At 28.4% G+C, this 16,274-nt stretch overlaps 1 protein-coding gene across 1 annotated transcript in view; it reads left to right on the forward strand.

Moving 5' to 3' along the window:
• The first annotated feature begins 203 nt into the window (after positions 1–203).
• LOC113383663 (venom serine protease Bi-VSP-like) overlaps positions 204–16,274 on the forward strand; it is a 27,273-nt gene continuing 11,202 nt past the window's right edge. Inside the window, exons 1-2 of the mRNA XM_026621914.1 lie at positions 204–240; positions 3,434–3,593. Of these exons, the coding sequence (XP_026477699.1) occupies positions 204–240; positions 3,434–3,593 (197 nt within the window). The remainder of the gene's footprint in view (positions 241–3,433; positions 3,594–16,274) is intronic.

Here is a 16,274-nt window from a genome sequence, read left to right on the forward strand (position 1 = left end):
GCGTGTGTAAACGTAATCTTTTGTGCGCACACTCCTCTGCTGCTGAATTTCATTCGTGAAAAATTTTAGCGACGGAAAAAGTTATTTTCTTATTGCTCACATTGTGTATGCAAACAGTTATCTTTTCCGCGATAAAAATAACTTCTCATTTTGTCCTAGTGGGGGTGTAATATTTATAATTATATATAAATTTCACTTGAAACATGTCACATAAATTGCATAATTATCTTGGAGCAACAGGTGAGTAGGCTCGATTTGATGACAAGTTTTGTATTTGAATTTAGATACATAATTCTTAAACAAAAACTGAAAAAATTTAAATTAAGTTGTTTTGTTATTTTTATTTTATGCTAATGTGTTTATGTAGGTTTATACAATATATAATATATGTAGGTTTATATAATATATAATATATGTAGGTTTATATAATATATAGAAACAGCCTATAGACTTAATGTAAAAAAATGTTTTCCATAGTCAATTGCTTATTAGAGCAATTACTACAATTACTTAGTACTACTTGTTTTTTTTCTTTTGATTCTTTTTATTTTTTCTTTATTTGTTTTCTTTATTTTTTATCTATTTTTATTTATTTATTTATTATTATTATTATTTTTTTTATTTATTTCTGTGATTATTATTATTATTATTATGTGTAAGTTTGCCATATAACTCATAGGGTATGTAAATAACTGTGATTGTTGTATAATATGAAAATAAATTAAAAAAATATATATAATATATAATATATGTAGGTTTATATATTATATAATATATAAAAAATATTATTATTAATTAGTATTGATTCATAGTATTATTAATTAGTATTAATTAATAGTAATGTTAATTAGTATTAATTAATAGTATTATTAATTAGTAATAATTAATAGTATTATTAATTAGTAATAATTAATAGTATTATTAATTAGTATTAATTAATACTAATATTAATTAGTATTAGTATAAATATGTATTTATTGCTATTTTATATTTTTTGTTCAAAGCAAAAATTTACATATATATAACATACATACGCTTGTTGATTTACACTAATAGGATATTTATAAAATAAAAAAATATAAAATATTAATAAAAAGCATAATATTCATTTAGCTTCCCGAAGGAGAAGCTTGTTTTCGCTAATAAATTCAATTTGCTAATTTTATGTGTACTCGACGTTTCAAGCCATTCTGAGTCGAATGAGACCAAATTTAGGAAAAGTATGTGTATGTGTATTTTTTGCACAGTTTTGTTGTCAATCAAAATAATATACATTTTTTAAGACAATATGATGTTGGTGGTATGTGTATATGAGCCGATTTTTGATCTTTCGTCGACGTTCTCCCGACAACGGCTGAATCGATTTCAAAACTTTAAAAGCCATGCGATGTAACTCAGTGGGAGAGCAGAGATTGATTAGTTTTTGTACGACAATCGGCCTAACCATTTTTTTAATTATCAGAAAAGTGTAAACATATTTTTCCACGTTTTAACCCACAATTTGAAAATTGAAATTTATTAGAAAGATATTAATTGATCCCAAGGGTACTTTCTTCGTAATTAGGATAAGTTATAGTAATGGGCCGAAAATCGAAAATATTTTTTTTGCATATTTACATGTTTCAGAGGTTTTTGAACATTTTGGCATATCTCAGAAAATAGGGATGTGTGTGTGTGTTTTGTGTTCGCATATTTTCGTCCACGTTTTCAGGCGCATGGATCAACCGATTTGAATGGATCAAACAGGTTCAAAAATCATTCCTCTGGATAGGGAGATGTGTTTATTAGTTTTTGGCAAAAGTAGGTCAAGCCATTTCAAAGATATAAGGCTAAATCTAGAAAAAATTGTAGTTTTTGAAAAAGCTAAGCATCCGATTTAAATTCAAAAAACATTCTTGTCGTTGAGACAAGACTACTTGTGTTAAGTCAATAACGTTTTAAAATTTAGTTAAAAACAAGCATTCTTCTAATATGCAAGTTTAATAAAATGGTTATATTTTCAATTATGAAAATATGACTTGGACAATCTTTTCTGAAAACTTATCAGCACGGCTAATCCCAAAACTCATATCTTTAATATGGTTTTTAAAATCTCAAAATCGATTTAAAATTTTGTGAAAATGTGGAGGTGAAATGTTGATGTTTCCTGCAAATTCTAAGAAAACGGCGCGGTCGATTGTTTTTCAAAACTAATCAGCGTGAGTTCTTATCAAGTTTGATCAAATAGCATTGCATTTTTTAAATTGGTTCATCAGTCGTTTTTGAGAAAATGTCGACAAATGCCAAATCACGTAAAAAAACACTGCAAATTCCAAACTTTGGTATTTCCCAAATTAAACCATCCGTGATATTATGGTAAATTGCAAATTGTCCAAAAATCGAAAATTATATTTTTTGCATATCTTTACGTTTCAACGGTTTCTGAACATTTTGGCATACCTTAGAAAAAAATTATGTGTGTGCATATGTGTATGTTGTATGCATGTATGGATGGGTACAATTTTCGTCGACTTTTTCGGGAGCACCGCTCAACCAATTATTCTCGAAGCATTCGATTCCCTTTGATAAGGAGAAGTGTTGACTCAGATACAGTGACACGGAGCAAAGAGTGCAAAAAATGAAAATTAAGTTTTTAAGAGAACAGAGCATCCGATTTGAATGATTCAAAAAACATTCAACTTGTCTTGGCGTAATGAAGAATTAATTTTTTTTTTGAAAAGGCAGGCCCAGCGGTTTAGGAAATCCAGATTTTGTTTTAAAAAAATGCCAGTTAGCGGTCGAAAATCAGATATTTTGTAATATAAATTAACAGATATTCAAGTGAAATCTAAAACAATCAGGAAAATTCATAGATTTCAAAGTTTAAAAAGTAATATCAAAAAATTTTAGTTTTCAAAACATTTCCAATTTTGCAAAAAAATTCTAAGTTTTCGAAAAAGATCAGTATTTTGAAAGAAGATTTTTTTCCAATGTTCATATTCTCAAAATTTCCAAAAATGTTCAAAACAAATAAAAAATCTAATTTTTCATTTCTTAGTTATTAAAAACTTTAAATTGAGGTACGGTAACTTTCAGCAATTTGCCTTAAGGCTCGATGCCATGCATCAACTGAAAATGGACATCACTACTTCACGATATCATGTTGTCCAGAGCGAGAATTCAAACTCACTATCCCGTTCACATAAGGCTGTGCGCTTTACCGTTACGCCATGAAATGCAACTTTTATAAATATACTATAATATTTCTAACTCTTGTCTTTAACAATATCTTATCAGTTTATTATTTTAATTTATATCTCTAGAATTTAATTCATAACAATCTTTGTAAACATGCATTTTATTATATAAATTTAGATAATGTATAGTTAACTAAATAAAATATATAATATATGATTTATAAAGTTTCTAAAAAATCTTATATTAATCTTTCAAGGGCGCTTTCATGAATTCAAATTGCACATGAAGTCACGGTGGAAATCCTTTCTAGAGAACATATATAAGTGTTCATCAAAAGAACTGAACACTAAAATTGCTGAAAATATTAATCCACATAAGAGGATGCGAGAGCCTGAAGATTATACGCACGTATTCAGGTAATAAATTTACATAAATCAATTAATATTATTATTGTTAGTTGCAATTATATACTTACCCACTAAACTATAGTTACGTACAGTTTCGTAATATCAGTGTAAGAAATATGAAATGTAGGGGAAAGTCCCCGAGTGACGGACACCTAAGGCTATTTATAAATAAATCAAAAAAATTTTACGAAATGTTTATTAAATTATGACTTATGTTAGATAACAAAGTTAGAAATCAACAAAAACTTAACCTATGCTAAAAATAATTAATACTATCAATCAAACTTTGGTAACAAAAATATGATTTTACAAAGTGGCACCTAGTACCGGACATTTCAAAATAACTAGCATTAAACACATATGTAGCCATCTACATACTCTTGAGTGTCTGCACATATGTGTTTGACAAATATTCTTAGATATTGCAAAAAAAAATCACTATTTATCCACCCTTTTGGCTGGGCCACACCGATGCTCTCAGCTGGAGCATTCATCATAAGATTTTCATTCTTTGACTAAAAAATACGAAAAATTAAATAATTAAAATTAAATTACGTCAATTCTCACAAGAAATATCAATATGTTTACTGTCCGGCGCTAAGGGACGACTTAGTGTCCAGTTCTAAGGGACAGATATGTACTTTCATTTGGCGGTGCCTACTAAAATTGTTTAAAATATTTAATAATATTTAATCATTTCACGGATAACAATCAAGTACTACTTTTATTATTGAATGCCATTCAAATATAAATGCATAAAAACAGTAGAATTATTTCAATTGATATTTAGATGACGCCGTGATTTTGCGCCTAAAACAGACGTGTATATACTTGGCACCGCGATGGTGGAAATTGGCAAAACTGATATGACCTGATTTTTTGACGATTTTTTTGCTGTCGATTGGTGCAAACTAAAATTTTTTTGCTCACTCCGTTCTCGAGATAAATGGGTGGGGCCAAATTCGGTGCTAACTATATATATAGTCAGCACCGACCCCTTTAAAAATGCAAAAAAATCAAAATTTCTTTTTACTATCGTTATCAGTGATTTTTTTGCTGTCGAATGATGCAATTAATTTTTGGAAAAGTTTTGTCCAGCTTAGATTTTCACGCATAGGAAAATTCCCATTTTTGCCAATTTAAAAAAATTGACAAATTTGAAAATGCCCAATTTTTTTGCTCGCTTACTTAAATATAAAACAAAAAAAAATTTTACAAAAACTTTATTTTTTCACCCCTTTTCAGAGGGGTTGCCAATTTTTTGGGGTGTCCACAGGTCACTTTTTCAAAAATTTAAAAATTGTTTCGGAATCTGTGATTTTTTTGCTCTGCGATACAAAAAAGAAAAATTAAAAAAAATAAGTTTTAATTTTGATTTTTTTCGTAGTATGAAAACGAATTGCAATCCGCTTTAAATATGCTTATTTTTTTCCAACAAAATCATCAACAATACCTTTACAAAAATATGTGCTCGACAGGAATTAATAGTTTCATACAATTTTTATATAAATTGTTAAAATGTAACAGGAATCGCGGTGCATATATATAGCCGTCTCACTCTCACAATGGCGTATAGCTTTCTCACTCGCTCATCTTCGAGAGACCCAGTGCGTAGAGACTCTCTACGCCGTAGAGTCTCTCGGCGGCGGGTGGCCAAAGACGCATTATTTATTTACTGAAATTACTGAAATTTTGTTGACTAATTGATTCATTAAGTCTGTTTTGGGGGTAAGTAAATAAATTGAAAAGCATCGTATACTACGTAGTACTTATGGACGCAAACTATTCGTTTTTATGCTACGAAAAAATCAAAATTAAAATTTTATTTTTTGAATTTTTCTTTTTTGTATCGCAGAGCAAAAAAATCACAGATTCCGAAACAATTTTTGAAAAAGTAACCTGTGGACACCCCAAAAAATTGGCAACCCTCTGAAAAGGGGTGAAAAAATAAATGTTTTGAAAAATTTTTTTTGTTCTTATATTAAGTAAGCAAGCAAAAAAATTGGGCATTTTCAAATTTGTCAATTTTTTTAATTGGCAAAAATGGGAATTTTCCTATGCGTGAAAATCTATGATGGGCAAAACTTTTCCAAAAATTAATTGCATCATTCGACAGCAAAAAAAATCTTTGATAACGATAGATAGTAAAAAGAAATTTTGATTTTTTTGCATTTTTAAAGGGGTCGGTGCTGACTATATATATAGTTAGCACCGAATTTGGCCCCAGCCATTTATCTCGAGAACGGAGAGAGCAAAAAAATTTTAGTTTGCACCAATCGACAGCAAAAAAATCGTCAAAAAATCAGGTCATATCAGTTTTGCCAATTTCCACCATCGCGGTGCCAAGTATATACACGTCTAAAACAGCAAAAGGTTGCTCCCGCCGTGGCCGTGTGCGTCACAGGTGAGTCTTGGCGGGTGATCCTGCACCTGTGTGCCCCCCGCGTCCCTTTCACTTGTATTTTGATATAAAAAGATTTATACTCGCTTAAATAATACGTGTTAAATATAGTGTCCGGTATTAGGTGCTGTCCGGCGTTACGGGACTTCCCCTGACACTACGTAACACTATATTATGTAATATTTACAAAATTATTGCATAAATCGCTTGAGGTGAAATAATTGGAAATGTTACAAAAATATCAAAATTTGTCATAGCTTAAGTAAAACCATAATTATTTCATTTTTATCATTTTCAAACACTTTTAATATGAGAGTAACTTTTAAAGGAACGGAGGATAAGAGGATTTTTTAAATTAGAGTAATTTTACCATTTTGTTATTTTCTATTGATTGACTATTCTTTTTAACTTTCTGTAGTAATAGTGAAAATGAAAATTTCTTCAAGTTTTGAATGTTTCTAAACATACCCCAGAAAAAAATGGATGTGTGTGTGTGTGATTCAAAAAACATTTAATTTCTATTGATAGGGAAAAGTGGTGATTAGTTTTTGGCAAAAACAGGTCCAACCATTTTGAAGATACAGAGCTAAATGTACAAAAATGGCAGTTTTTGAGAGAACTAAGCGTCCGATTTGAATGATTCAAAAAACTTTCTGCTTATGTTGACAAAACAAGTACTTTTGTAAAAAAAAAATTTTTTTATTTCTTTTTTTTTTGTATATCGAAAATGATCCATATTTTAATTTTAATTTTGGCTAATGTTCTTAAGCTCACTTATATACTTTAAATAAATAATTTTATCACTATATATATAATTTTATAAATATTAAACAATTTTACAATATTTATAATATTAAACATACTTTTTACCAATAATCTACTATATATGATTTTATTATGGAAAGCACTTAATCGAATTTATACTAATAAGATAATTGTTGTATATGTGAAATATAAAGTGTATAGATATATATAATAGTATATAAATTATTTGAAAGAAATATATAACTAGGTGTAAGTGGTATTTTGCTTTAAAGAATGTTGCATGAACTTTCCGATATGTATAAATAATAATTTTATTAGTCAATGCGAAAATTCAGGTTTAGCTACTTTTTACATTTAAATTTTGTAAATGAATAAATTTGAATATTTATAATTAAATAAAATAAGTATTAACTTCCCGAAGGAGAAGTATAATTTTTTGCTAATTGATAATTTTATGTTTTCTCGACGTTTTGGAGCATTCAGATTTGAATCAGATTAAATTTGGAAAAAGTATAGTAGTAAACGGCTGGACCGATTTGAAAATGTAAATACCAATCGATGTAACTCGATAAAACTAGCCTTTACCAGTTTTGTGCGATGATCAACCGAGCCGTTTCTTTGTAATTAGCAGAAAAGTGTTCACGTTTTAGTCCACAATTTTATTTGATTTTAAAAGTTAAAAAAAAACCTTCGAAAGATATTGATTGGAAATCGCGCTAAATAGTTTTTGGCAAAGATTGGACGGATCATTCATTTCTTTATATTAATTTTGTTTCTGGCAATTTTTATGAAACCTCATAAGCCTACGATAATGGTTGAATTATGAACAATCATCAAAGTTAAAATTTTGCTTAAGCGTTTCTAATAAGAAAATAAACCTACCAAACATACAATATATTCGGTGTTTTGTAGCTAGCTACTGATTACAGCTGACGTTCACAATTTAATAAAATACATTTATAAAACACGAAATAGATGAAATGAAATTTGATCATCCAAATGATTTAATTTATACAATTACGGATATTGTAAAGTATGTTTGAATAACATCAATTGGAAATCGTACCGTATATTTTTTTAATGAAAGCGAAAATTATATTTTCGAAATAACCGTTATACATTTTTCTAAATAGCTGAATCTCAATTTTATTGTTCAATTATTCAATTATCTTTATTATGTGTACGTATCGGAAATTTCATGCAACTGCCCTTAGGGCAAAATGCTACTTATACTAAATTCATTAATTAGATTGTAAAATTTAAAAAAAACGACATACAATTGTTAGCAATCTAATAATATGCAAATTATATTTACAATATATTTGATAAGTTTTGTCGATAAAGTCGAATGACGTATTTCACAAAAACAATAGCAATTGCTTTTATAAACACAATTACATTTGATTTGATTTCAATGTTAGCTATCTTGATAACAAATGGTTCTTAAAATTTGAAAAATATTCAAAACAAATGCTTTCTAAACATATTTATTCAGACTAGACCATCCTTATTTAATTATATATTATTATTCTTTGCATAATGCATTTTGTCATCTGAATTTATACATTTGAAGAGTTGAGATGATCAGTAAGACTTATAAATTGATTATTATTTGAATTATGTTTGTGAGTCATATCGAACTGTATAAGAATTACCAGATATACTAGCACTGCAGCAGTTACCTGAAATAAAACACATGCAATTAAGTTAATTGATGACTTAAAATAAATTTTAAATAACTAACACTTACATTGAATACAAGCGAGTTATTTAAGGAAAATAATTCCAGGCTGTAAATAATATCTTCTGATGAACTAGTTGTAATGAAAAAAGAGATACCTGAAACGATGTATGTAAAAATTAAAATCTGAAATTGATTTGAAATCATCAGTCTATTGCAATTTAAATTGAGAGAATTAAGGCGAGGTTGCTCAAGTCGCAAAAAATCGAAAATGAAAATTTTTATATATCTTTACGTTTCAGAGGATTCTGAACATTTTGGCATACCTTCGAAAAAATGGATGTATGTGTGTGTGTGTGCGAATACAAATTTTTGGTTTACGATTTCGGGAACATGGTCCAACCGATTTTAATTATTCAACCGAGTTTTTGGCAAAGGCAGGTCTAGCCGTTTCGAAGTTACGGCGCACAAAGTGCCAAAACGGTAACTCAGTATCAAGAAGAACCGATTTTAATAATTCAAAAAACATTTTACTTGTATTGACAAGATGAAGAACTGATTGAATTCTTGGGAAGGCAGGTCCAGCGGTTTCGGAGATCAAGTAAAAAAAATGCGATTTGGTGGTCGAAAATCATCATTAGACACATCAAATTATCGAACATTTTATGTAGATTTTAATAATACGTATAAATTTTGTTTACACTTCTATGGATTCCGTAACAGGTTTGTCCGTTAGACGGCGACGCGGCGTTTACGCGCTTCTATATTTCGTCTCTATGCAGCTAAAGCAGTACTAAATACGATTTTTCAAAGATTGCTTTGAAAAAAGGTCAAAATTTCCAAAATATTTCAAAATAAAGAAAACATTTTATTTTCAGAAAGTCTTTTTTTTCAAAACAGTCATTTTTTTTCAAAAATTAAAAATTTCTCAAAAGTCTAATTTTTTCAAAGTTTAAAATACAAATTTTCTAAGTATTTCATTAAATAGCACCAACAGATTTAATGATTTCAAAAAACATTCGTTTTTTTGAGACTGTTCTTTTACTTTATATTTCTATATATTACTATATATTTCTATCTATATATTTTATACTTTTTAATTATTTACCAAATTATTATTAGTTTGACTTGGTAACTAATAACACAAGAACTGGGCTCATTATTCGTACAAAAAGCACAATTTTAAAAAACGTAAACACATAATCTTATTAAACTATATTGATTAGTTATATATTTAATAGTTATATCAAATTAATTATTAACTTCCCGAAGGAAAAGTTTGTTTTCATCGGAAAATCCGATTCGCTAATTTTATGTTTTCTCGACGTTTCAAACTATTCTGAATCGAATGAGACCAAATTTGGAAAATGTATGTGTGTATGTGAGTGTGTGTACAGACTTTTTGCCGTAAATCGACGGTTTCTCAAAAACGGCTGAACCGATTTCGAAAATTTAAAAACCATTCGATGTATCTCGATGAAGACTAGCGTTTAGCCCGCAATTTGAATCGATTTAAAAATTCAGAAACCATTCGAAAGATATTAGTTGGATATTAATCGTGCTGATTGGTTTTTGGTAAAAATCGGCCCTACGACAAATCGTTCAATTTTAAAAATTCAAAGTTTTGCGAAAGTTAGTATCGCTTTTTTTGGCGTTTGTCAATTAGAACATTCATCGTCGTTTGCTCAAAAACGCATGAACCGATTTCAAAAATTTGAAAGCCATTCGGTGTATTTCGATGTCTATCTTTTCTCAGTTATGTGCGACGATTTGCCAAACCGTTTTTTGTGCAAAATTTGCAAAAAAGTGTAAAACTTTTTGGCCACGTTTCAGCTCTCAATTCTGAATCGATTTTAAAAAATCAAAAACTGCTCGAAAGATATTGGTTGGGAATAAAACTGATTAGTTTTAGGTGAAGATCTACCGGGCCGTTTTCTTGAAATTAAATGTTGAACAAAAAAATTTGCCGATTTTGTGAGTCTTTTTTTGGCAATATGTATCATGGTCCTATAAAACATGCTAAAATGTTACGGCTCTACGACAATTAGTTTATTGTTAAAAATTTATCAAAGTTTGAGAAAACTATTTAGTCAAAATTTTTGTCAAAAGTTGCTTTTGTGATATGATGAGTCTAACATTATCAATTCATTAAAAGTTAAAATAATAAGCTACAATTTTAGGGCATACAAGCACGTGTCAGTGTTTGAGAAAATTCTAGTCAAAATCGCAAGGTTTAGATTTAATTGAAAGCGATAACTTTATTTTTGAAATAGACAGTTGAAAATTTTATCTAAATATCTAAATTTCAATTTCGATTGAAAGTCAATTCTTACACATTTCGGGAAGTTCATGCAACTTGCCTTAAGGCTAAATGCCACTTTCAACTAGTTATAATTATATATCAAATTAATTAAATTTCGAATGACTATTAATCAGAATCCTACAAAATATATATTCATTGGTTTTATTCTAATTTAAATTTAAAGTTTATCCTTATACCTAGGTATGACTTGAGCAACTTTTTCATACTAAAATGGGAAATAATAATTTAATATATGAATCAATTATAATATATACGAAATATATATATATATATATATATATATATATATATATAATTTATAAAATTTTAATAATTTACCTGTTCGGCATTTTTGACGACTCCTCTAGATAGCATGAAAGAATGAACCAAGTAGCCTGTGCGTCTGCTCTGAATTTCATTAATATTTATATACATATAAAAATTTTATTAATATATTATAAATACACACACACACACACATATATATATATATATATATTATATATATATATATATATATATATATATGTTAAAGTAGTTAATTTTGATGTTGAGAAATATGAGTAAGTTCTTCAAGGGCATACATCAAATAAAAGGCAAAGATTTAGAAGTTAATCTTTAATTTTTCCAAACGTTTCGACATAGTATTTTATGTCATCATCAGTGGATCTACAGAATGAATAAACATGTTGTTTATTTATGTATATATATTACGCTTTTGTATGTTTATATATATATATTTCTTTTTACTTTTCATTTCTCTTGTTTATCTATCTGTTAAGTATAATTGTTATTGTTATAATTATATTACTTATATCTATAGTTCTTTTTCCAATTTCTGTCATTTTTTCCTAGATTATATTAATTTTTCAATATTCATTCTGTAGATCCACTGATGATGACATAAAATACTATGTCGAAACGTTTGGAAAAATTAAAGATTAACTTCTAAATCTTTGCCTTTTATTTGATGTATGCCCTTGAAGAACTTACTCATATATATATATAATAATATATATATATACATAATATATATATATATATATATATATATCTTATATATAAAATTCTTCTGTAACAATGTAAGTTTCATTAATCCTCCTAAACTATAATTCGGACTTTCATGAATCTTCCTGAAGTTTGTTCGGGAAATTTTCTAGAATGTTTTGATTCATAGAAATATAGTTAGATTGTAGAAATAAATGGAAAAAATTGCAAAAAACCGCTTATCATTGCTTGACCTTTAAAATATTTAAGGCATGGTTTGACATTAAAAACAAATGACAACTGTCATTTGCCAAACATTTCTATTCACTTATATGCTAAGGCAATATTAAAATATAATAAATTCATGATTAAAAATAAAGAAAATGTAATGTCTACATTATTATTGTCGAAAAGCAGCTGAGATGTGCCATAATTAAAATAATACAAGATGCAAATAATATAACATGCGGTAACAGTCTGCTCATGCGACTGACGCGCACGGTGAATCGTGTTCTCAACGTACGCGTGGATTGTTTTTGCTTGCAATAATTTTGTTTGCGCACTTTGCGAACAGATTCGCCGTACGAATTCGTGCAAAGGAGACGAGCCATAAGTGATTGCGCTCAAAAATATTCAATTTGCGGTCGTTTTGCCTTACTATACTAAGTCACAATACAAAAAAAATTACTTATTCAAAAAATTATTTAGAAGTTTCATTGTGTCAAAAATTCATATGGTTGGCATTTTGTACGGAATATTTACTCAATGGAGCGCTTTAGGTCTAAACTTTTTTTTACTGTTTTCCAATTCGTTTGGAATTTCGGAATTAGGCTCATCTTACTCTCAAGTTCAAAAGTGAAAACAATTTAGACTCCTTTGCACTACCCGGGGGGATGCCATTTCTTTTCAGTGGTGTAATAACGTTGAATGTGGATAAAAGAACTAATTATAAGAGAAAAATGTTTAATAATGTTTTTCAAAAAAGCAAATACTTTTCAAGTTACTGGCTACTGAAAATTTGTTTCTTTTTGCGTTTTTCATCGTTTTTTGCTAATATCTTAAAAAATATACATTTTAACGAAAATTATGTAATGAACAAAATTATATCAATGAAAATCCTAATAAATCGCTATTTTACAGTGCTCTAGGAACAATATTAAGTTAATTATAAAAATGGGTTTTTATAGTTCTCCAAATAAGTTTTAAAAGAAGTACTTCTGCGTGTAAAATGAGTGAGCTATCATGCAATTAAAAGACGCATACAATGTTTTTTTTTTCATTTAAATCAAATAGTTTATGAGTGCCTCTTCCACCAAAATTAAAAATAATCGTTTTCCATCTAGAATTAACTTGGTTTGAGAGATCTTGATGGATTCTAGAAAATACCATAACATTAGTACAGACGATTTTCAAAAAACTCATGATTTCATAAAAAAAATCCATTTAAAAAAAAACAATTTCTCATTATAATATCTCTGAACGAATACGTATAAAAGTATATATATGAAAATTCAAGGTATTTTTCAGACTAATTATTACTTTTTATTATTTTTTGTTACACAAATATAGATAGAGTTCTAATTGTTTAAAGAGTGCGCGGCTGTCCAACCAGAGTGTCTTTCGAGCCCTTTAACCCTTCGCCGTTTCAAAATAAGAGAAGTTACGGTAAAATTTATGATAGAGAAAGTTGTAGCTTATTTAATCACCTTTAAAATATTACAAGTTATGATAAAATCAGAATTAAGAGAGTTATAATCCAATTAATGCGGGGGGTGGTGACAAAATGCAAATTGTTTTCACTTCTGAACCTTAGATTAAAATTAGCTGGGCATACGCTTTTTTCCTCTCCATTTACTGCAATAATTTTGTTGATAGTAGGTTGAATAGAGCACATGTGAACAAAATTTGACAAATTAATTAACTTCAAATATAAACTTAACTAATAATGTATATTGAATTATTAGTGAAAAATGCAATTTAGATATTAAAATACTAAAAGCCAGTTAAAATATGGTACGAAATTATAAAAATTGTAGGCAACATTATTGAAGCAATTATTTTGGGTAGAAAAATCCAAGGTGATATTGTACCTTGACCGCATGCTATATATTAATTCTTTCTGAATTTGTTATACTTTTTAAAAGCTTTCAATTTTCAACACGTGTATCTATGCTATGACAATAAATGCATGGTGATAAATTTGGAAAATCAATGTTTTAGCCGTGAAAAAAAAAAAATCACATTTAAACATCCACATCTACAGGTATGTCTAAAAATATTGTATAACCCTTAAATTCAATAAAATAAATTGAGCTATTGGAAATAAATTTATTCTATAAATCGCAGTGTATAAGTTTTAATATATAATTTTATTGAACATATTTTAATATTTGTTAAAGGGATAATTAAAGTGTTAACCGTGGGAATTGAGAATAATCATTTTATTTGAAACAGTACTACATTTAACATCACTCATATATTAGTGTAAATAGTAACTCGAAAAACAATAATGATTATTTTTTAACTGAACGGTATAAATATTAGTATAGGATATTAAAAAACGTAGAGGTGAGTACAGGACAACGTCTGTCGGGTCATCTAGTATATATATATAAATGGATGTATGTCTGTCTGTCTGTCTGTCGGTGTGTGTGTATAATTGTTGTACATTCATAAACCATACTTCCGATCGCCTGAAAATTTGGGAAATTGTTCGGTAAATCTCCGGACAGGTTTTGAAATAAACGGGTAAATTGGTAGATAGGTAAACTGGGGGACAGGTAAATTAATGAATATGTAAAATGATATACAGGACAACTGGTAAATAGACGAATATGTGCACATATTAAAAGGTTGACAGAATAATTGTTGGATATGTAGAACAGGATGACAGATACATTGGTAAACAGCTAAATTGGTTGACAGTGAAATGGTAGATGGATAAACGGGTTGATAGGTAAACAAGTAGACAGGTAAATTATTTAACAGGTAAATTGGTGGACAGCCAAATTAGTAGATTGATAAACAGGCTGACACAGGTATATTGGTGGACAAGTAAACTGGTGGACAATTAAATTGGTAAAAAGGTAAATTGGTGGACTGCTATGTTGGTAGACTGATAGAATGATAAACAGGTGACAGTTACTGGTAGACAGTAGACAGGTAGGAGTAGACACATGGCCATATAGAAAGGTAGACTAGAAGACAGTTGAACTGGTAAACTAGGTGTAATAAATATGCATTTTGTTCAAATTTTTAATTCAGAGTTAAATCCGACGTAGCGTGAATAAGTACAGCTAGTATATATGTAAAATAATTTTTTTTTTGGTTGATTATAAGTATGCAATAAAACAAAAAACTTTGTAACTGGAATCCATCCAGATAATAAATAGAAATAAAACCAAGATATGTTTCTTTAAATAAATTCAATAAATTCGTTATAAAAACGTTTCTTCAGTGGAAACAAAACACACAAATAATTAATACATTAAACACAAACAAAAACATGTCGCAATGTTAGTGAAACCATGTTAGTGAAAAAATAAACTAGTTGGTATTGGTATTTTGCCTTGAGGCAAGTTACATGAACTACCCGATCAGTGTAAATAATCGGGTAATCAATCAATAAAAATAAATTAATTTATGAGTGATTAAAAATATTTCAAGTGGATTTATTACACATAATTGAAAACGAGCGAACGCGTTACCTCGGAGAATTTTCTAAAAGAAATTTTCAAAAATCAACAATTTTATAATTGAACCATTTTCCGTAGGAATTTAATGGTTTAGTTTGTTCATTAGGATCAAGTACTCTATCGTTATACCAAGTCTAATTTTAATTTTAACAAACGTCAAAAAAGCTACTTATTTTCTCAAACTTTGATGAATTTTTAAAATTAAACTACTTGTTGCGAAGTTGTAATTTTTCAGCAAGTTCTATAAGACCATGATATATATCGCCAAAAAAGGTTCCATCGGCTTGAATTTTTTTTTTCAACAATTAATTACAAGAAAACAGCTCGGTAGATTTTTACCTAAAACTAATCAGTATCATTTCCAACAAATATCTTTCGAACAGTTTTTAATTTTTTTAAATGGATTCGGTGGTATGAGTTTAAATGTGGACGAAAAGTTTAACACTTTTTTCAAATACAAAGAAATTAGAAAGAAACGGCCAGACAATCGTGGCGCAAAACTGAGAAACGATTATCCTCATCGAGATATCACATGGCTTTTAAATTTCTGAAATCGGTTCAGGCGTTTTGAGAGAAAAACGTCGATTTACGGCAAAAAATCTGTTCACACATACACACATACTTTTTCCAAATTTGGTCTCATTCGATTCAGAATGGCTGAAACGTGTCGAGAAAACATCAATTATAGAAGAAACGATTTTTTATGAAAACACACTTTATCGGGAAGTTAATATTTGATATAAGTAGTTCGGTCAAAAATTAATTCTACATATACTCATTTTTGTTTAGATGAAAATTATGACAACTAGAAATTACTATAATTTATAATACTATAAATAATTATCAATATACGAGGTGT

This window comes from Ctenocephalides felis, unplaced genomic scaffold (genome assembly GCF_003426905.1).
Source record: "Ctenocephalides felis isolate EL2017-DRISC unplaced genomic scaffold, ASM342690v1 CF-g0.4_SCAFFOLD_03570, whole genome shotgun sequence".
Taxonomy (NCBI): domain Eukaryota; kingdom Metazoa; phylum Arthropoda; class Insecta; order Siphonaptera; family Pulicidae; genus Ctenocephalides; species Ctenocephalides felis.